This window comes from Rhipicephalus sanguineus, chromosome 1 (assembly GCF_013339695.2).
Source record: "Rhipicephalus sanguineus isolate Rsan-2018 chromosome 1, BIME_Rsan_1.4, whole genome shotgun sequence".
Lineage (NCBI taxonomy): Eukaryota > Metazoa > Arthropoda > Arachnida > Ixodida > Ixodidae > Rhipicephalus > Rhipicephalus sanguineus.
The window spans coordinates 214754810-214778590 of record NC_051176.1 but is presented as its reverse complement, the minus strand read 5'-3'; the positions used below and the strand labels follow the sequence as shown (position 1 = coordinate 214778590).

Here is a 23781-nt window from a genome sequence, read left to right as displayed (position 1 = left end):
TTTTCTGTGATTTTATCCTAATTCTATCCACTATATTGCCAGTGGAGTGTCTACATCTCCAATTTTCTAAAATGTAGCAGCCACAGTTTTTTTGGTTCACACTTGGCTGTGGCTCAAAATTTTCTGTGATTTTATCCTAATTCTATCCACTATATTGCCAGTGGAGTGTCTACATCTCCAATTTTCTGTGTGAATGTGGCAGAGACAGTTTTTTTTTTGTTCTCACTTCATTGCGGCTAACAATTTAATGCACCAAAGTGTGATGTTCTTTTTTCCCAATATACTTTCAGCTGGAAGCACAATTCATACTGTGGAGTGCGAACTTGTCATTGTCTTTATTGTGGCATGTTTTAACATCAGCTAAAACCGATGCTTGGCTTGGGCGATTTGGCTCACGCTGAGAAAAGAAAAAACAGCACAAGATGGAACACAAGGAAGAGACAGTGCCGTGTCTGTCTGTGTGTCTTTCCTTGTGTTCTGTCTTTTCATGCTGTTTTTTCTTTCCTCAGTATGTTTTAACAACGTGTTGCTTTGACCATGACCAGAGCAACGTTATGGCTTCTTCAGGACAAAATATATTAGGTTACACCTTACGTTATAGAGATTTTCAATGTAAATGGCATCAGTATGATGCTGCATCATTCGAAGGAGTGAAGGTTAATATACAGTCAAACTTCAACATAACGAAACCATGCTAACAGTGGAAAACTTTGTTATGTTGCAAATTAAGTCAAGGTTCCTTTGTTTCAACAGTAAAATACCCTCACAGTTTTCGAGAATAGCCCACGAATCTGATTAGTAAGCATATCAAAACATGGCAGCCAAGGAACAGAGTGGAGTAGTGCGAATGCTTGCCACAAGAGCCGTGTCAAAATTTAATGTTTGGGAAAGTTCTGTCTTTCCCGCGCATAGAGAGGGTACAAAAATGATACCAAGAAGCATTTCGAACAAGTGATAGGGAAATGGCAGCAGAGCGAACAATTCAGTGGCACTGCCTGATGAGTGTGCGCACATTTGTACACTGATCTGCTACTGTGAGAAAACTGGCGCTGGTTCATTGAAATGCGGTACCTGCTGCCACGTGGTGTCAATCATCCCTGGGTAACTGCTTGCAGTGCGTCACTTACTGCGCTCATGCCATGCCGTGACGCCTGCTGTATTGGACACACACTCGTATTTTGCAGTGGAAGTGTGTACAGCAAGGTTTCTTCGTTCCAGCATCACACCTGAATGTGCACTGGTGCAGAAGGTAATGTGCTGATGGTAATGCTTTTTTTGTTTCTGCAGGCAACACTCAGCAGCTCAATTTCAACCACTTGAAGCGATCACTTGAAGTGGTCCCGCACAAGAAGGCAATAGCTAACAGCACAAGTTAAATTATTGGTTGCCTAGCCTTTGCAATAGAAATGTGGTATCGATGTGGACGCCTAAGACGCCACGTCGAAGGAACGCCGGGTGCACGCCGGAACAGTGGCACCGAAGCAGACGAAAGGCACGCAGCAAGGTGCCGAGTGGAGGACCGAACGGCAGTTTAATACAGTGGAACTTCGATTATACGTCCCCCGGTCCTGCGAAGACCCGCGTTTTACGACGAAATGGCTTGGTCCCGGCAAAACCCCCATAGAAATAATGTATTAAAAACCTCAATTGTACGACGCAATTTTACGCCGGCCCCGCCTCGTACGACGCTTCGCTGGACTGTTCGAGAAAAAAAAAGACCTACGATGATGCGGTCTGGCATGCAAACACACTGCGGCCGGGCGAAAAAAGTGAGGAAACCGAGGAACCGAGTTCGTATCCGCGCTGCCACCCCAGGGCCTCTTCAATTTTTCGACATGCAGTCGGCCATAGCTAGCCAGAGCCAACGTTGGCCGGAGCCAGGCGGAGTGCATTCGTTTTGTTGCATTGCACTGTGCACTTCCGTTATCGCCTTTTTTTTTCTCTCTCTCTTCTTTTGGGTGGTTTTGTAGTGACCGTTGTGAGCAGATAACATGGCAGATAATTTCGAGCTCGCTTTCTAGTATGCAATAACTTTCACTAGATTTCATGTCGTTATACCGGACGTGTTGAACGGCGATTGTTGAGCCAACGTTTGCGACAGCCGCGGAAACCGGAACTCACCGCTGTCTAGCTACCAGAGGGCTGGGGCGTTTTAGCCGCTCGCGATTGGTCGAAGCTTGCAAATCGAATAGGCCTACTGCCGTGCTGCCATTCAGCCATTCCTTCACGTGTTTGCCTCATCGGTTGGTTGTGCTGCGCCGCAGCTGCTGTGTCCACGTGCAAAATTTTCTGTGTTCGGGCATTGGTGTGCGAGGAAGCTTTCGAATTCTTGGTTGCGAGTGCTGCGTCTCGCAATGTCGCGGAACCGAAAACCGCTGACGCTCGGAGAAAAGCTTCGCATAATCGAGGAGGCGGAGAAGCGGAACGGAGCAACAAAGGCCAGCATTGCCCGCGACCTGAACATTCCCGAGTCGTCGCTGAAAACGATCCTCGCGAAGAAGGACAGCATCCTACTAAATGCGGCAAAGTTCGGCCTGAACAGGAAGGCCGCGAAAGATGGCAAATATGCTGCCATGGAGAAGGCCCTCGTTGAGTGGTTGCGTCAGGCCCGCAGTTCAGTAATTGCTGTGGATGGCGCAATTTTGAAGGAGAAGGCTGAGACAGTTGCATTGCGCTGCGGCATTGACGACTCAGCCTCCAATGGCTGGTTGGATCGTTTTAAAAAACGCAGTGGAGTTATGTACAGCCGCTGCTGTGGAGAGAGCGCGTAAGTCAGCTCCGACACTGTAGAAAAGTGGACTGCATTGCTGCCGGAATTTATACGGGAATACAAGCCGTCCAACGTGTTCAACGCGGACGAAACTGGATTATTTTATAATATGCAGCCAGAACAGACATTGGCATTCAAAGGAGAGAGCTGTCACGGGGGTAAGCGAAGCAAAGAGCGTCTTACCATATTGCTTTGCGCTAATGAAGACGGCTCTGAAAAGCTTCCTGCCCTCGTGATCGGCAAGTTTGAGAAGCTGCGATGCTTCAAGAATTTGAAAAGGCTGCCGTGCCAGTACACGTTCAACCGGAAAGCCTGGATGACGGCTGCTATGTTTTCTACATATCTGCAGCAGCTGGACTCCAAAATGGGGGCTAAGAACAGAAAGATTCTTCTTCTGCTTGAGAACGCGCCATGCCATCCATCAGATATGTCGCATTTGAGAAATGTGAAAGTTGTATTTCTGCCCCCCAATTGCACTAGCAAGCTGCAGCCACTTGACGCTGGCGTCATCAAGTGCATGAAACGGAAATATCGGAAGTTTCTGGTGCAGCATCGGCTGGCGGGCATGGAACGCAAGCAGTTGGATAAGAAGCTTTCTGTGCTTGATGCAATGCAATACATTGCTAGTGCATGGGACGCAGTCATGCCAGAAACCATCGCCAACTCCTTCAGGCACTGCGGCTTTAATAGAAGTGGTGCTTGTTCTACCAGTGAAGCTGCAGTGCCTGTTGACGATGAACCAGAGTTCGGCAGCCTGGAGCTGCCTGGATCTTTCGCGGACTATGTTGGTGCCGACGACGATGTTGCAGTGTGGAGTGAAGTGTCGCTGGATGACATTATCGAAACTGTGCGTCCCGATACTGCGGGAACTTCCGACGAGGAAGATATGGATGATGCTGCAGAGGCTAGCGCGTCCGTTCCGACTTACGCGGACGTGTTGTGCTACGTCGACCACATTCGGCGGTTTGCTTGCGCACGCGACGAGATCGGCGACTTGCTGCCAGATGTTGCAGCTATCGAAAGAAAGCTGATGCGTCGTGGCTGGGCAAACTCTCAGAAGAAAATCACAGATTTTTTTAAAAGGTGAGAAATAAAGGTTCGTTCACACCTCCAATAAAATGTGTGGTTGTCATTTTTTCAATTAATTTAATCTACGTTCCTCATAGCAGCGTAGGTTTGTGCCGCGGACTTTCTTAGGCATTATGTGCCCGCTGTTGTGGGGCAACAATGACCGTCACTGCCTATATTCTCGGTTTTTCGATTATACGACGCCTGGATTATACGACGATTTTGCGCTGTCCCCTGAAAGTCGTATAATCGAAGTTCCACTGTATGTACAAACGAATTTATACAATCGAAGTACACCCCCTGAGGGCAGAAGTCGATATCACAAGAAAGGCACAGCATATCGTCGGCCAAATTGCAGCTTGAAGAGTGCACTAACTTTTACACAGCCATGCATTCCATTCCATTTGCTTGACAATGTTTTTGCTATTTTAAGGTGCCATTTTCAATGCTTATGCACCAAAGTCGTACCTCTGATAGCAAAAATGCCGATCTTTTGCGGCATGGTGTTGCATCAGCCATCCACAAATTGAGCGGTGCACTTAACCTTAACCTTAATGCAACAAAAAGTGATAGGCTATAGCACAGCGGTGAATTCCAGTCCGTTCGCTCAATGGTGCCTTTTGCCAACTGCCAGCAACGTTTACATGTGAAATGTCGCCTGCAAAACATACATCTGCATCTCTCTCGACCAATGTTTACCGACTTTTCATTTCTCATTGAGGGACCAGGTGCACGTATGCAATGTGGGAGAATTTCATTCGAATATAAACTGTGGCACAAGATTACCTCATTGAATCCTGAAAACAAATATATGATTTTCAACGGAGCTAAGATTGGGAAATGAAAACGGTTCATTATACTACAGATTTAATTAAATTGAGGTTCATTATATCGAGGTTTGACTAAACCTAATCAAAGACTGCCTCAAAAGGCTAAATAAAGGTCAGTTGAATAACCATATCCTGGGCATGACACTGACCTCTGCAAGGCTGCAGGCCTCGACACCAGCAACAATAACCGGGGAATCTCCTCGAACACTAAAACCAAAGCTTTCCTTCCCCTTCTTGGTAAGGTGCACAGCACGGGATGCTGACCAATGGTGCCTGGCAGAGAAGATACTGATTGGACCCTGCAAGAATTTAAGAACATCACGTTAACACAATGAACTTTAATGGTGCCACTCGTCACAATACGTGCATGGTATGCATAATGACAGAGCCTTTTTACTGGCCTCGCAGTCATACAATGGCTATCATATGGCAGTCACATCATAGCAACACATCGTGCAAAAGATTGTCGATATCGCTGCTTACATCTGACTAACATGGCAATACATCAGACATAGGTTTAGGAAAAATTAACAATTTGTTGCTTCAATATATCTAATGTTAGTGCAATGTATAATTCATATAGAGAACATTGTACATAATTTGGTAATTTACACCTAAATAGATTGCACTGAAAATTAACATAAAACTACATTAAATTTGTATTTGCAAGCATCAAAAACATCAAATAATTAGGATGATGCGAGTTTGCTCTAACATTCTCATTTCTCAGTATGTACAGTCGTCAGCAAGCTTAACTTGAACGCTCCGCAGTGTGTCCTGAAATGGTTTGATTGACGTCAGCACCCACATAGTTTTGGTTTCTGTTGCTGAGATGTTGCCAATGCATGCCCACATACTATCCAAGCATACAGAGGTATTTCGGCAACAGCGCCCAGGGCTTCGCGGTTGGCATCAGTCAAACCAGTCCAGGCCACGCTGGGGAGCGTTGGAGTTAAGCTTGCTGACGACTGTACATAAAGTGAATACACATATGCTTTATACTACAAATAAATGACGAATCAGCAGTGCTCATTAAGTGTTGCAGTTATTATGGTTACCCTAGTCTCCTACCACAGTAGAATAGAGTGTGACTACATTTCAGATGCACTATATCACCACTAAAGAACTCGTTGCATTCAGCAACACCCTAATCTAAGATCCTATAGCGTATACGAACTGAAGTTCGGCAACAATGTGGCAATGCAGAGCCTCAACGGAAATTGGCATCAGACGTGTTTGTGGTTGCTCTACCCAGTGTTACATAAAGCTCTCTAGTTTCATTGCTTTTTCACACATAGCGCAACAAACAAACTGTTCACTAGAGGGGCTATGTAGTCTCCGCCAGTGTGAGCTTGATAGTGGTGATGTTGAGAGCTGACCCAGAGTAGGCAGTTCTGATCTCGGAGTAGGCAGTTCTGTACATTTGCAGTGGTATAGTGCACAGCCATAGTAACATCAAAGAAGAAGCACAATAATGTCTGCATCTGATAGCCTGTTACTATGATATGTCTACATGGCCGAGTGCATGAACTTGTCCTTGCAATTCTGGCCATGCAGCTATGGCGTGCTTACGCACAACTTTATCAGCAACAGACTCCAACAATCAATGTCTTCCTAAATGCACGAGTGTGGCCTTTACAGCAGAGGACAACAGCTTAGCTGTACTGCGTTCGACAAACCTGTGCATACAAATACAAACCTGTGCATATTAACAATTTTGCAAGCGACTGAAGCGATAAAGACCTGAAACAGCAATGGTCAAGCTGAAATCTCCCTCACCAGTATCTTAATTCATTAAACGATTGGCTTCCAGGGTAGAAAAGGTTGCTAGTAAAATACAAGAAATTTTACCTTCTGTGACTTCGACCACGATTCAATTAGAGCAGTTTGAATACTTGTGATTTAGGCTTTAATGGTCAGGCTGTAGCTAAGCATCACTATGGTACACTCTATTCATGTTTCGTGCATAAAGAACACAATGTTGGCTTCATTTCTTTATGGGTGTCTCTCAGACATCAGCTGCATATAGTCAACCAGCATGTAAAACAATACACAAATGCACCATCCCGTTTACTTGGCTAAGATGTGAAGCAAGGGGAGTTTTCTGCTGCCAACACAAGTGTTGCACATTAACAGCTACATGCAACTTGTCAGGGCCCACAAGTCTGAATGGAGTGCTCCAATGCTAGTCTAAAGCTGTGTATATCTCTTAAGAATTATCGTCAGGCAGGACCAAGAGATAGTAATTGCCACCACTATTCCCGATGTTGGCAGTGCTATGCTTAGCACCATGGACATTGAATGGTTACTCTGTACTAAAATTTACTGCTGTGACAATGAAGAAGTTGTGAGCGGGGGAAAATGAAGGACATAATGTTTGAAAAATAGAGTGACACAACTACCACGAAGAAGGTGCATAACCACAAAGCTGGTGAACTGGTGTTGATACGACAAAAACATCGCGGTGCACATCATGGTCAATTGACAGTACATACACCGATTACACTGATACTTACAACAATAAAACTACTAGCATTTTTTAATAATCCTATGAGAGGAAATATTCCTGGGAAATTTTAGTGCACAGCACTACAATGTCCAATTAGCAATTTTTCCTAGCATCTTTGTGCAACGTGCAAATCCAGTGACATTTCGTAAGTTTACTAATTTGACTACAATTATGAAACAGTGGCAATTAGCACTTAGGGAAAACTACCCCATAGTCCATTTCACTTGATAACTTGGTTTCATTTTTTTGGTGAAATTTGCATTTTTGCAAAGTGTTCTATGTTACATTAGCATTTCCCATTTGCACTTTACTTCTGCTGGTGTTGCATAATTATTACTTGTGTACATTTAGTACTTCTTTCCTTAAAGTCCAGAGCTTCGGAACTTCCTATTGTATGTTCTATTAGGCATGCATAATTGCTATTAACGAATGTTAGAATAGACTACCGAATGTGAGTGCGCTCCAGTTTCATTTAAATTTATACTGTGAAATAAAATGTCTCACTCACTTCACAAGTAAATGCATACAATGTCACATGAAATCAGTAGCAAAGCCAGAAATTTTTCCGGGGGGGAGGGTTCAACTATACTTGATGTATGTTTGTGCATGTATTTCTATATGTCTGTGTAATATACGCATGCAAAATCGAAAAATTTCGTGGGGGGTTTGAATCCCCCCAACCTGACTACGCCACTGCATGAAATTAAGACAGTTGTAAAGAACTGTCTACATTTACATCTGCTTTCTTTGCTTGTGTACAAAATCAGAGTAATATTTTAATAACAATGAAACTACAACATAAAGAAAATAAACTTCTGAAGCTTTGGAAAAAGAAAAGAGAAGGAGAGTCACTCACCAGCCCATGAAAGAGGTCCTTTACTTTGTACTGAGTGAAATCAGGAGATGTCAGAGTCAACTGATACTTTGTGGAAGCTGCAAAGAATATCACAGTGGTCTCAATAAAAAGAAAACAGAACTTTTGGACCAGCCACATCATTCTCAAGGGTAACATCAAAAGCTCTTTCTTTTACGAGTCAAACTGAAATGCACAAGCTGCATTTTATTCTGTTTTGCAATGCACAGAAGTGTTTTTTTTTTATCATGGATAGTTTGCATACAAGTGAGTAATTGTATTGAAGGCCTACTATGTCACTGGGCTACTACCACAATGGCCCACTGGTGGCGCAAATCATGTACTACATTCACCTTAATTTCTCCATTACTAAATTGATGCTGTGGATAATATTGACGTTTTAGACATTCTGAAGCACTGACATTTCACTCTGACATAAATTGTTGTTTGCCTTCAGTGTCCCTCTAGGCTTCGCCTTTAAGAGCGTAACACGATAGTGTTACAAGGCCCCGTTCACTTAGTCTTCTCATTTGTTTGCCATACTTCACTTCTCATTGGACACCTCAACTATGCTGTGAGGGAAGGAACACCTGTGCATGTGTCACTGGCCATGTTAAATTCTCCTGGCTTGGTTCTTATTCTTATTCGCTACTGCAATTACAGGTGCAAAGTAGCCACTACGCATCTGTAAGGCAATATAAGCACATGCATAGCTGTACACATTGCTGTTGTTGTTGTTGTTGATGATGATGATGATGATGATGATAATAATAAATTATAGCTGAGCTCTTTGTATAATGGTTTGGCAGCTTTTAACCACCCAACTGTTACACAATTCACATAGTGTGACGCCTGGTGCAATTCTACGCTTCTGCTACGGAATATTAGGTCTGCCAGATATGATGACTGTATAGGGCCGTTTTCCGAAGCAGTTTCAAGCACTGGCATAGCTCTGTGGTAGAATACACGACTGCCGTACCAGATATCTGGGTTTGATTCCAGCTGAAACCCGGATTTTCATTCTTTGCATCCATTGTGGTTTTTCGCTCATGGGCAACGCCGATTGTTCACAGAGGCTCTTTAATGCTACCGCATTATAACAGTTAATTTCCGCTAACATCACCTTGGTAATGATGCAAGAAATGGCTCACTCACAAAAATTCCAAGTGAAACTAATAAGGAAGCACACTGGCACTAGGTGATACCTGTACATTCTGGTAACTGCAGATAAATTATATGACATTAACCAGAATCAAGTGAATAAAAGCCTACTGTTGTTTCAAGCATCAATTATTCTTATTGGCACCAGCATCAAAGTTTGCATCTAAGTCCCTGTTCTTATGCAGTATATTTTAGTATCTGTACACATCGCACAGCAGCAATACCAGTGGTAAAACAGCAGCATGTTAAAAAAATGCCTGTCATTTGTTTCGACAAGGTACTGTCACACATAAAGCAAAGCTCTTGCCCACTGACCTTGAATTTGTGGTGGGTCTAACACCTCCTGGAAGTCATCTTCCTCCTCGAGGTCAGCATACCGTTGCAAGGCAGCATCATGGTCAGCCCGGAGGCGCCCTAGCAAGTTGTCGACTTGACGCAGTTGGCGACACATGCGGTGAAGACGCAATGCCTCTTCATGCAGTAGGAGAGCCTCACGTAAGTGGGCCTTACCTGAAAACAAGTACATCAAACTTATTGACCTCTGCCACGTGTAGAAGCACCTTGGTTTCACCAGCAATAATGAACTCATGAAGATGACAGATTTTGAGGCTGAAGTGCATATCAACAGTAAGTTGTTATAGTATAGGTCAAAGCAAAGTCTGCCGCAGTCACTTCTGTTAACTTTAAATAATTTAATTAGACCTGTGTTCACCTTGAGTGAACCTTTTTAGAAAGTGAATAGCTCTTCACTTCTGTGTGCCGTCTAAGTTGAAAGAGCTGAGATAAAAAAGGGCACTGCACTGTAATGTGCCTTTCTGCCCAATATGAGAATGACAAGAAGGCACGACAGAAGATTTCAACCTTGCAAGAGCAGTGCACAGTGAACCCTGTTCACAATCTTAGCCAAGGATGCTCCCAAGTGTTATAGTGAAATAAAGTGCAGTTTTAAGAGTCTTTAAAACCTCAAATAGTGTCAAACATTTTTTGAACATTATTAGGAAAACATTGCTGATCTGCAGACGAGGCTCATGTGAACATGAGAGTCAAATATTATTGCAGTGCACGCAATTTACAACCTCATGCCAAAAACAGTAAAAAGTCACCAGCTCTCTCCTTCACAATGTTCTCAACAGTTACATAGAAAGCAGGAGCAAGCTAGTCCAACAGGCATCGGCAGATTTCTTGATCACAAGAACATTTGAAGTAATACTATTGTGTAAATTTTTATTTAAACCAACGAAAATTATATGCGTATGTGATCTCAAAAAGACTGAAGAAGTATTTACTTTGTTCTTCAAGTCTCAATTGACAGTCACCTGCTTAATGTTTTGTTTTCTTGTATGTAATCATATGTTCTCCTTACATGCGTGCACTTCCAAACACTACATGCCCGAGTCTGTCGCCTGCCTCGCGCTGTGCACACTGCAACAGTACTCAGCCATGTGCATTGTGTTTGCCAATACATATCATACACTTTCCAGCCCACACTAGCTTTCTCTTATGCGCCTGCCCCACCTTGCCTGCTAAACACCTTGGCAAGCATTTCTTTGCATTGGGTCAACTGACAGGGCTTAAGAATGCGCACTCTGAATTCGGCTACTAACCTATTACCTAAGCTAGTGCAGGACAAAACCGGCCCACACCACATAGCACAGATAGATCAAAACACATGTGTGCACTCCAGCCCTGTAGTACACATAGTAACCACTGTGCTACACACACTGTGTTTGTGCCTAGCTGCTTGTGCTGTATATCTCAGTTACAGCGGCTGCCATAGGGCGCCAGACAACAAGTACTCTCATTTGTGAGATGCTCCGACTAGTCTCTGAAGGTTACAAAAACTCCTGCGTGTGATATACCTCCAAGTGCATGGCAATGTGAGAGAGCTTGAGCACTCATCCTGCATCAATTGTGCACCATGCACACCTGAACCGGAAGTAGCAACCAATACAATGGAAAGAAAAGAAAATTTGCAGAGCCGTGGCACAAGTCCACGTAGCTTTTGGATGGGAATTTTAAAAATTTTTGTGCCCGGGGATTTTCAAGGCAACTTTCTCTCACAGGTCATTCATGATTAGAAAAGTGTTTCAGGGCCTCCTTAAAGTGCTGGTAAAAAACTTAAACAAAGCAAAGCATCTAAAAAGGCCACTTTCTTGAATTGCACATCTCACTACAAAATTAATTGCAGATTCCAAATAGTATGTGCGACAGTGGTTTTAATGAGCTTTGCATGATGATGACAAAAAAAGAAAAATGAACTAAGTAGAACATGGTATCTTGCAGCGTACCAAATTACCATGTGCCATTAGTATTCACGTACTTTAGAGCAAAAAGTTTACTGTTGCAGAAAAAAGGAGGAGCTAACCCTATTATTAAACAAACAGCCATGCCTAATTACTTCATTCACAATTAGCAGTGCAATGTGCATGCAAGTCAGACTGATCCCTGACAATACTGCATGTGTTTCCTCATTGAAGAAGGCATTTCCAACCAGACATAGAAAGTGATTGGCCCTGTTTAATTTGGTATAGCAGTAATTTAAACCATTTGCTAACAGACTGTGAATATCAAGCCCAAATTCTCAGAATTCCAACACAGTAGCATTAAGTGGCAGTCAAAAAAAGAAACTGACCTAGCTGTCGTCTCTCATCCAAAGTTTGGGGCACTCTGATGTCAATGCATGTTGAATTGCTCTGCTCTTGAACATGCAGGAACTCAAGGGATCGCCTCAAGGTCTCATCCAAGTCCCCTGGAAAGGTAACAGTATATAATCTCAAAATTATGACATTCATGTTTTGCAAACAGCTTCCACACAGCAGCCTCATTCTCATCTACTCAGTCCCATAAATACTATGGCACAAACCTGTACTATCAAAAGCTTACTCAACCGCCATTTATTGATGAAAAAAAAAAAATAAAAAAGCCTAGAATACGTAGATGGCAATATCATATAGTTCTGATAACTTGAAAGAGAAATAACACGATGTGCATTAGTACAGTGCATAAAGAAATGCTCATTAGGTGACGAGAAAAGGGTTAAAATGTGGCACAGGATGCAAGAATACCTCTGTCTTCTTGCATCTTATGCCAAGAAGACATTATAGGAACAGCTGCAGGCCACAAGTAATAAAGTGCTTCTTCAGATTTTTGTCCCCTTGGTGATTAATGGCTTTTTGTTCCAACACTGACTTTGGGAATGCGTTTCTCCAAAAGCTATGGGCAAGCTATACTGAAGAGGAAAACAGTACGTAGAAATTATGTGTGATATCGGCTCTCACTGAAACAAAGCTCCACCTTAAAGGGGCCCTGTAACACTTTTCTGAGTTATAATGGAGTGGTCTCACTATTAGCGCATGACGCTTCACGAATTACACGCCGCAAAAAAGTTTTAGAGTCCATCAAGTACAAGCGAAGTTATAGGGATTTGTCGCATGCTTCAAGCGCTTTCTCTCTCCTTTCGTACCAGCGAGTGTGCTGAAAGCTACGCAGGGAGGGGGATGACAAGTGGCTAAGAGGATGTGTCCCTGCGTCAGCATGCATCATGACCTTGAGCACTTTCTTTTTTTTCGAACGTGCGGCTTACTGTCAGTGTGATTGTGAGCGTGCGCGCAGGCACGTGGCGACATCCCACGGCGGCCACGGGAACTACACAGCCCGCGATACTCAAAATCAGCCAATGGCCATGGACTTGGGTATATGGCGCAGAAATTTGGGTACATGGTATCATTTGTAGTAAGAAGAGGGAGCGATTTCTAGCTGACTTTGAGAATTAATTGTAAATTCCAGGCTGCGTGCAGCACTATAATATTTGGCTTGCGTGTTCTTGGAAGCCTCGACTACCGATCGGCAACGTTTTCTGACCATGCTTAGAAAGCGTTGCAGGGCCCCTTTAAATACAAGAATACTGGAAAAACAAGAAGTGCTTAATGCGAGACATGCTCAACAAAATGACAACAAAATCTGGAAGTCCGATGTTAACAGTATCTTGCTTGTTAAGACATCTGCAGCAAATTTTATGCTAAATTGGTGCACTAGCGAAGCAGAGGTCAATACTTTAGAAACATTTCAACACAAGAAACAGATTCCATACATCTCAGAACTTCCACGCTTAATAGCCGAACCGATAAGACATCATTTGAACACGTAATGGCAGCACACCCACCTGAGTGTTCAAGAAGCCCTACGGCAACATAATAGTGTGCTAATGCACGGTAATGTTCAGCCTTTACCAGGATAAGGCTAATCCACGAGTAAGGTACATAGTCCTTGACAGGAGGCATCGAGATCAGCTTGTGCACTTGGGCATAAACCTCGGCAACCTGAAATAAAATGTTTACAAAGTTTCCATAAAATTTACAAACAAAAGTAGCACAATGCTTTTTACCATTTAAGAAGAGACTTGAGGCAAGAAAGTTCACTTTTGAAGTATTAGCAAGATATACAGATGGAACTTCGAAGGTTAATTTACAGCATTATTGTATTGTAAACCACACAGCCATATCTCAACGATTTTTAGAGAGGTATGGCTTCGCAGTAACAAATTCACACTTCTGTCTTACACTGTGGGGTCTCGGGCATTCTATGCAAACGAACAAATAGACCTTTTGTAGAATAAGACAGTTAGCCAAATTACAAAACATATAGAACATGTTGCAGAATATTTAAAAAAATTGAATTCTGGGGTTTCACGTGTCGAAACATCTATATAAGTTCAGAGACAACATAGTGAAAGATTCCAGTTTAGTTTTGACCACATGCGTTTTAATGCACACCTAAATCCCACAAGCGTTTTTGCCAGTTTTGAAAGAGATTTATGCCAGTTTGGCTTGCAACAGACCAGTGAAAAAGTGTTTTTGTCCACTTGACTTAGTAAACACGCACGAATGCATTGCTACTGCAGTATTGTAAAACAGGGGCATAAAAAATACAGTGCTCTGACCAACTTCTGCCAGTACCTGAAATTTCGGAGTGCATAAGCAACTATGATTTGATATTTTGTTTCAAGGATATAGTGACAACGCAGTGCACTGTAGCAACTCAGCAGGTGTCCAGCATGGCCTCTTCGAGTTCATCTTTGAACTGCTTATATTCTGAGCGCATTCAGTCTGCACGATGATGTCCTTCTTTAGCTAAAGGCATGACAGGTCGCAGTCCTTAAACAACATAGAAGAGACAATGCTATAACTGCATTTTCAGTCAATTACTTTCGAGGATACAAGTTTTAGAGGTCAATCAACAGATGAGCCACCAGACAGGATGCCTATACCCGCAACTGTACTCTGCAGTACACTAATATTACATTAAAGAAAAGTTGCCACAAAAATATTCTGAGAATATGGTCTCTGAGAAGCATCACAGCATCATGAAATTGCCATACTGTACAATATTCAACAACCTTTTCTAATGACCTCTGAATGCTTCTCATCACACTCTAGATGTCATTCTTTGTTAGGAAAGTCCTGGAACAACCTCTACAAGGGTGGCAGAAAGAGCAAGCACTCTTTGAATTTAAACCTGCAGTTGCACATACAAAGCCATGCAGACAAATTAGCATTAGTAGCCCATCAAAGTAATAAGTTTTGCGAATTGCCAGAACTGTGAATAAATTATATAAAATGGAAAGTGCACAAGTGCACTTTCTCGTTAAAACTTCCAACTTATTGCACTCTTCGGTCACTGCCAGAATTCTCCCAAGGAACAGTGAATACGACATGCAAACCTCAACAATTCAGTTTTACAGAACAAAGGACATCAGCTGTCATGAACAATAGAGCAAGTTCCTGCCACCAAGCTGCTCAAACATTAGTTTCGTCCAATCCAGGGCGTTGGAATACAATGGGCATGTAGGGGGTCTGCTTAGTGTGCAAATCTCACCACCACTGCAGATATTCTGGCCAGACAATGCAGTGATGTATATTGCACACTACACAGTAATTACGTTTCATCACCCATGTACCAAGCATATGAAAAGACAAAAATGTGTGCAGAAATAAATATACCTAGCTGCTAACTGATTTACATGTTGCAATAAAGTGCTTTTTATTTCTAACTTTATGAATAACTGTACGGGCAAGGCATTTCAGAAAATAACATTCAAAGTTTCTTTTAAATAGGGAAGATGCAATAATTAGGCAATTTTCAGCATTTTTACTGCAAAGGTACTTGCTTACTTTACAACCTCAAGTAATTTTAAACTGTATGCCTCTATGGTAAAAGGAATGATGAGGAAGACGCTAAACCACAGCTTCCTTTCTTTCACCCTCTTTTCGAGTACTTTGTCTGAAACACCTTGCATGTGTGTGCACAGAAGAATCGGGGTTTAGAACAGGTACGACCATATAAAGCTAACAGTTGTGGAGCCCAGGTAAGCTAAAAGGAAATGACCTTTCTTAAACATTTGCACATAAGTTTGTGGTGTTGTCATACAAATCTCGGGCCACATGGTGCTCATAATGAAACAATGTGGAAGGAAAGCAAACTACCTCTGCTGCTTCTTGGCCCACTTCAATGCAAGTCATGACTCCTTGCTTTTCTACATTACCCAAGATCAGCTTTTCAAAGAGACATTCTCGTGCCTGAGCCTGAAAAGAAACATGGTAATCATATGTAATAAGACACAATGCAATTATAAAATGCGGCAGTGAAATGTTAACACTAAATGAAGACGCATGATCACGTAATAAAGAAATTGTGTGCACTCAATGTTTCAAGCTTATGTGGTTTTTGCTCTCAACTGCATTCAACTTCAAGTGCTTTTTGCATTCAACTGCATGCATTCAACTGCATTCAACTTCAAGTGCTTTTTTTGAAAAGTGAAACTTTTCAAAGATGGCATGCCACAGGTTACTTGCAGGGCCTCCAGCTTCGCTTCATTTGTGGCACTATTTATGCATGCTTGCTTGCAAACACTAGCCTGGTGCGAACGAGAGTTTATCATAGGGTAACCAGACAAAAGTACTATGCACATGACCGAGAATAAATAATCATCAGCCATGGCAATGAATTAACAAACACTGCAACAGTATGGATAGGTGGGCTATAGTTAGTATCATATCTTTTATCTTAAAAAACAACCTAGAGGTCAGAAAAGATGAGAGACAAGGAAGATTGCAATTGCACAGAACACAAGCACTCATCTGAGAAAAGTTATTGGAAAAAAAAGAAAAAGAAAAGTCTAGAGTGCAGGAAAAATTAGAGACAAAGGAAGGTGGCAAAAAATTCGATCACACATGAGCACCTGTGTTATGTCACCTGCTTTGTCTCTCATCTTTCCTGCACTTTAAGGGGTTTTTTTTACTGGAAACAATACTGAGCTCAGCATTGTGATGTTCTAGAGCCAGACAAACATGAATTGCAGTGGATTGTAAATGTAACCCACATCTTTTATTCTACAATATCAGTGAGTATGGCACAATAGTGGTTAAGATGGTTTCTAGACAACAGATGTCTGGCAGCCATGGCAATCCGCTCACACCTCCTAGCTAGTGATGCCACCCTGTGTATACCACAGCACTCGTATCCAAATATATTCCCCATGCGAGCGCAAGTGCCACCATGACTTTGCTTGAACACAATGCAGAGCTTTAGTTGCAACGTTTCACACATGCAAGTTCTAAAGAAAAATAGCAATGGTTTAGGGCAGCGGTTCTCAAATGGGGGTCCACGAAACCATCCTCGAAATGAAAAAAAGACTTTTTTGGAAGCACACAATGTCTCGTGACAGCAGCCCCTTTTGATTTTTTGTATGCTTCACCGCATAACACCTTTCCACTGTGACGAAGCTTATGTTCCCCCCGTCTCTATCAGATGGCTGTAAAGCTCTTGTTGCATTTTTCTACGATATATGCGCACCAGCGTACTTTTTCTAGGATTGCATAACTGAAGAGCAAACATCGCTAGAAACAGGTTGAATGTGGCTGCGGACCGCACAACTCATTGACAAGCTGTTGAAATCGAATTGGTGCAACACTTTAGTTTGACCATTCTTTGCCAGGGAGAAATAAAGGGCACCTATTTCATGCTGCATGTTGTGTTACTTTTTTTTACCCCCCCCCCCCCCCCCCCCCTTTTTTAATTTTCTCTCACTGCGAGGGATCCCTCATCACTGCCACGGGTCCACAGAGGATCCCCAAAACATTCATGGCTGAGGACCACTGGTTTAGTTGGGGCATAATATGCACAAAGCTTCCAGGCATCTTACTATTATTATTATAACTGACAAGTACAAAAACAGAACTGAGCATGAACCTTAATTCTGCGTCATAAGTGGAGTAAGTTTGTAAACGTTTACATTATTTCGCTGTGAAACAAGAGTCAAAGAAGCCATGAAGCACATGCCACTTACCAGCATTACATGAGTCAGCACTTCTAATGTTTCAGCACTTAGGTCCATGCTAGGTGGCTTGCTAAAGTTCTCCCGTATGTAACAAAACATACCAGCTGCTCGCAGAAAGCTGTCTACTGCAGAATCAATTCCTGTGCTTTTCCCGCGGTCCTACATAAAACAACAGGAACAAGATAAAGAATACAACCAAAGCACGAAAAAATTCTTTAGTAAGGTCTTACTGGCCCATAATGATAGTTTCCTGAAACCAAATTCAAAACAACTGCGTTTTCAGTGCCTTTATGCTTTACTATCTTATTTCCAGAAAAGTCAAAACATGCTGTCACACATAAAATTGCAACTTAATTATTCGGCGCAACAACAGAGATGAGAAGGTTCAAAATGACAAGCGCTAGCTTGTCTTGTCACTTTGTTTTTAATGTTTTTGTCGTGGCTCCTGAAGCAAAATTCAGCCGGCACACTAGTACACGCAATGTTCAAAAAGTAAGAATCAGACTGCTAGCCGAGCTTCTGAGAAAGGTTGGTTGGAATTGTCAGTGATAACTTCACGTGACAAGAAGGTAATCACAAAACACTGCACACATGATGTCAATATGCTTATGAATAAAAGTAACTCACTGTAAAAAAAAAAAGAGGTTGCCCTTGATGTTAGTCAAACATAACGGAAACAATATGTGCTCCTGAGCATGTGCCAATATTTGAGGAATTGTTAACAGCATAGAAGGTCTGAGTGGCAAATGAGGAAACTGAATAGAAGTTTCAGTTTTTGCTGCTGCTGAAAATTATGTACATGCGATGCTTCAGAAATTACACGGCCGGGTTGACCAAAGCCCACATTCTGAATAGTTTGACTCAGGAAGTGTAAAGAAGGAATAATGGAGGCCACTTTTGATGGTACATCCAGTTTTCTTTCATCAGACTGCTTAATATGCTTAATATTGTCAAAAAATATTGAGGTTGTGCACGAGCCCGAAACAAAAAAGGCGGCAGAGTAAGAGGCTTACTGCTGCAACATATTAAGTACAATCAAAGATGGGGAAATCAGGACACCTGAGCTTTCGAGTCAAAAGCATTTCCTGTGCCTATAGTATATCAAGAGCACGTATCAAAAGCCTACAGTAACCATTAAAAGCATACACTTACTGAAATATTAAATTTGCAACATTAAGTACTCACTTGCTTTGCACCTATCTGCGTGTAGAGAGCTGCAATGTTAAACAACACACTGGCTTTTTCAAAGGCAACTGTCTTTTGTGTGCTTGGAACTCCAGTTAGTGAGTCAAACCTGAAATAAATAAAAGACAATTTCGTTAATCACAACTTTAGCAGCTTTAATCAATGAGCAGAACCCTTTCATAGACGATGTATTTCAGATTATGTTCCTCACACCTCACATTCCTGCACAAGGCTATCTAAGCAAATCATAGGCCTACTAGTACTACTAAGTACAAGGCAAAAGTCAAAAGCCTAAAGTATGAAGTGGTACATCCCAGTACTTTCCCAACTCTCTAATTAGAGATGTTCTAAAGATATGCCTTAAAATATCAATAATATAAAAGAAGGTGCTGCCACATGATTGTTTGCATCCATAGCTATGAGCCAATCTTCTTGCTTAACGAAATGAGGTCTGCAGAAATTTCCAAGAGTTGGAAGTTAGCGCTCGTCTTCGTGTACCTTTTGTCCTTGTCCTGAGTTCGCACTATAACCATTGTCATGAGCTACCAACTAGCCCAAGCCGCCACGCTTCTATGGAAACAAGAATGCAGACAGTGGGAACTCACAACCATTGACTATTATATTTCAAAGCAAAGAAGGTACTCAAAAGCAGGCTGCATTGGTGGCCGTTTTATTGAGATTTGATACTGACCACACTGCAGCAGCACCCCAGCTTTGTCGACTTTCAACATTGCTATGCAAAAAATTACCGCAAAGCTAGGTTTAACATAAAATACAGTTTCACAACATTTCTTACACTTTCAGAATCATAAAAAACATAGAGCTGAACAAAATGGACAATTCTCAATACAGTCAGTTTAGTAAAGTTTGCAGGACATGGATGCTTTGCAAAAACTGTCCACAGAGAATATCAGATATGTGAGCATCAACCAGTAAGTAAATAAATACTTACTGTATTTTCCAGTGTATAAGATGCACCTTTTTTTCAGATATTTTCGCACTCGTGCATCTTATACAACAGTGCATCTTATATACGCAAAACGTCAAGCACTTCTGCGAGACTGAGATGTCCATATTTCATTCGTGAGTACAATAAACTGAGCGCGAGAGCATTCATACAAAGATATCTAATCTTATTATAACAATAAAACGAGTGTGGTCTAGGATGTCAGATGCTTGCTGTTCAAGCAGTGTAGCGGCCACGGCGATTATGGCTGCAATAAAAGCCACCATCGTCACACACACTATTGTACTGTTCGAATTGTATGTTCTTAAATACAAACCCACGGAACCGAGACAATAAATTAAAAAGGGCACCACAACGTTTCATTCTAACGTTGTAACACCCACAATACCAGTTACAAAAATGAGATTACCACATCATTATCATCATCATCAGTTTCAATATTAGATGTCGCTGCAGTCCTGCAGTTTTCGCAGCTTTCGGCTTCCGGTTGCCATTTACGTTTTGTGAGTGCGTCTAGGCGTTAACTGTGCAGGGCGATCGTGGTTTATATGTTCCTGCCAAGCCTCATAATGCTGTAGCGACAATGCGAACAATCTGCTTACAACACCGCGTAGAAGAGTTACTCAGAGGCCGACAACGGTAACAGAGCGATGCTGCCAACCGAGGCGGAAGAACTTTTGACAGTGCGCCGGAGGATGTGGCTTCAAATCCAGTGGAATAAATATTGGTTTTCTGCGCCTTAGGACAACGTTATTTACAAGTTTTATACTGCTGCTTACAGATATCTATTCAGTGCCGTGCGTGACTATGCCTTTCGCAATGAATGCACTCTGCGTGTGTCATTGTGTTTTATCACGTTCACAGAGTTAAAAATAGATGCATCTTATACAAAGGTGCGTCTTATATCTTATTTTTTCCCGGGAATCGTAAAAAGAAGGAGGGTGTGTCTTATACCAAGGTGCGACTTATACACCGGAAAATACGGTATATACGAGGGTGAATCAAATGAAATTGAGCCAATGTGAATATATGACAAATTTGGTATTTTATTTAAAAGTTATCTCCATGAGCACTTGGACAGTTGTCCCATTGAAGTGTGAAATTCTCAAAAATCAGGGAAATGTGATATTTGTTCGACGCCTCCAGAATTACTATTTCTGTAGCCACAGGCACCTTAAGATGGCTAAAGACATCATTTGAGACAGTAATTAAGAAAGTTAAATTAATTAACTTTTTAATTAGTGGAGTTAGGCAGTTCTGTCAAATGGGAGAATTGAAGTCCTTTATGCAAAGAACCCACTGCAGCTTTGATATTTCGAAATAGCGGCCTCTAGTATTAATCGTGAAGTAATGAAATTCAACTAAATGTCCAACATCAACAAATTTCATGGTTTTGGTGCAGTATGGTGCAAAAAAATACGAAATTGTATCAAAACAGTACACTTGGTATAGCTGTTGCGACCCTGTATGTTTTATTTGTCATTATTTTGATCAGTGTATTTTATGCAATTCCTTGGTGTGACAATTGCATGCAGTGCCTCAAGGGGTCATGTACACTTTTAAAATGTTGTTAAGTCATCGTCAAATGCATAAGGTATTGGTATCTTCCAAGTGCCTCTTCTAAGTGCTTGTTGTCTGTTCTTACTGCTTCAAATTTACAATGCCTAGCTTATGACGTTTGCAATCACATGCGGAACTCTTTGTACCGTTTATGGTAATACCATCCACAAAAAATGATCAGTCGTGCGGAAGCCCTCGTATAGCTATCATAGCTGCCTTCCAATAAGCACATTGCCAGGCCAAAGTTGCTTTTAACAGAGCATAGAAAGCTCTTTCATTGAAGTTCTACGCAGAGTACAAGCATTGTAACACTCTGGTACCACCTAGCACAATTTACACACAACAGAACTGCAATGATGCATAGAGAAAAAAAAAAAATTCTACTTACCACTCAAAGAAGATGCCCATGCTACGATTGGGTGGGAAGAAACGCCTGTCCACAAAATAAAGCAGATTGTAGTACTCAAACAAGAGTTGAACACCGGCTTGGTCCCGTGTTGGGGTGCGGGCAGCCTGCACAAGAGAACAAGATTTTTCAGAACTATGTAGAACCTAACCTCTCAATGTAATAATCTACAGTAGCTGTATGAGCCACTGTTGTTGGGAAAGGCTGCAGGTATTCTTTTTTCTGGCAACCTGGCCTTCAATAAGCACACACGAAAGGTACACATAACAGACGCAAGTACATACATCACGCTTACTTAAAACGTGGCTGCCATCACGATGAATCGAACCATGAATTGTGAACTAAGAAGCCAAATGCACTATCTTTTGCCAATAATCAATGGCATAAAATCTATAAGGCCTTATGAAGAGTAACATACATAATTCAGTTGTAGTCGGTGCTGCTTTCCTTTTAACCCCCTCTTGCCAGTAACACTCTACCTGCAGCTGCTTTATGCCATAAAATTCCAAGTTCATCATTGTGACAAATATGCACAATGATACTTCACAAAAAGCACCACTATAATGAAGTGCTAGTTTGAAGCACACGATAGTTCTTGCACCTAAAAATGGTGCTTGTTGCAATGATTTCAAATTAATAATGATTACAAATCAATCTTTTATTTCAAAATCAAAAAAGTGTACATGAGAAGCATTTTTGCAGTGGTATAAATATCGCACCGTATCCAAACTTACTACACCAAGGCCCTTAAGACTTTGAAAAATCCTATCATATTTCCAAACATTCACACCCTTGTCCAAGTTGTGCAAGCACCAGCTTCAACACAATTCCTCCTTAAGCGGTTGCATTCTTGTTAAAATGCACTACCTACAGAATGAATAGCGCATTTACATCAGCAAAAATATGTGCAAACAGCTGTAGTAAGTGTAGAATTGCCTAGCAATATAGCAGATTAATGGCACTGTTGCATGGCTGCTTGTGGTATATTGTTCTGGGAAGACACAAATGTGTTCACAAATGAGTACAGCAACAATGGAACTGTTATTTCAGGCACAAGAGAAATCAGATATGAAAGATGAAAAGGAAAAGCCTGTCAGTTCTGCCCCCAGCTGCAAGCATTTTCTGAGGAGTAGGATGAAGAGAGCAGCAAGATGTTATGCTCAGTTGTGCTCGCGGTATGATTGCATTTCACTCTGGTAAATCGTAACAACCTCCTAAGATCAACGTTCATTCCCAGCTGTGTAAGAGCACCTAAGAAATAGAAACATTTCGCAATCCATCCCTTTTATCACCAACAATGACAACTGTCACCTTATCAGCAATGACCATTAGCTTAAGCTCCCTGTCTTTCTTTTGCCTCTCTCTCTAAGCTTAGCTGTGATATGACATTAACACTACAGCTACTTCATGTATGGCAAGATGCGTAAGCGCACACTGTAAGTAAGGCACAAAATGGTTTCAGTTAAAAAAAAAGAAAACAGGACATCTCTCGTCACTTACCTGCCGAACATCCATGAATTCCTGAATGGCGCTATCATACACAGAACTATCTTCACTGTAGTGCTCCATAATGAAGTCCTGTCAAGAAACAGGGAAGCTATGATATTACCTCTGTGAAATTGAGTACAGACATATGTAGAGTAATACAAACATTTGACCACAAACACGCGGGTATATCCACCAAAACACAGAGGCTTTGGTATTATATGTGGACACCAACTACTATTACAAATTTTAGTATAGACATACGTGTGTGTGGTTCTACCACCATGACATATTTGTTGGCAAGAATATTGGTATCCTAATTAAATTTCACTGGAAGTGCAATACTGGCCAAACATAGGATGAAACAATTGTTTTTGTTTGCTCTTAATTTTTTATAGGCCTCGCTTGATGTTTGAGGGGCATAATAGTAAAAAAGAAAAAAAAAGCGAAGTATAGAATAAGAATATTAGAGTATGCCCAATGTACAACGCACCTAGTAGGGAAAAAAAAGGTGAATACAAGCACCATGTGAAGGAAGCAGAGAAGCACACACAGAAGTATGCAATCCTATGACAATGACATATGTACTAAAAAGAATAACGAAAAGCATAAAAGCAGTAGTAAAGATGTTGAATGTGACAAGAACAGGGAT

The 23781-nt window shown here is 41.6% G+C and overlaps 1 protein-coding gene across 4 annotated transcripts in view; it reads right to left on the bottom strand.

The window, feature by feature from the left end:
• The window catches only part of LOC119371653 (rhophilin-2), a 233731-nt gene that overhangs the window by 3702 nt on the left and 206248 nt on the right, over positions 1-23781 (bottom strand). For all 4 annotated transcript variants that reach the window (XM_037642100.2, XM_037642106.2, XM_037642113.2 and 1 more), the window contains exons 5-14: positions 23145-23222; positions 21627-21751; positions 18712-18820; positions 17536-17685; positions 15674-15772; positions 13354-13510; positions 11824-11940; positions 9507-9701; positions 8034-8110; positions 4818-4967 (exon numbers count right to left, since the gene is read on the bottom strand). In XM_037642100.2, coding sequence (XP_037498028.1) covers positions 4818-4967; positions 8034-8110; positions 9507-9701; positions 11824-11940; positions 13354-13510; positions 15674-15772; positions 17536-17685; positions 18712-18820; positions 21627-21751; positions 23145-23222 — 1257 coding nt within the window. The remainder of the gene's footprint in view (positions 1-4817; positions 4968-8033; positions 8111-9506; positions 9702-11823; positions 11941-13353; positions 13511-15673; positions 15773-17535; positions 17686-18711; positions 18821-21626; positions 21752-23144; positions 23223-23781) is intronic.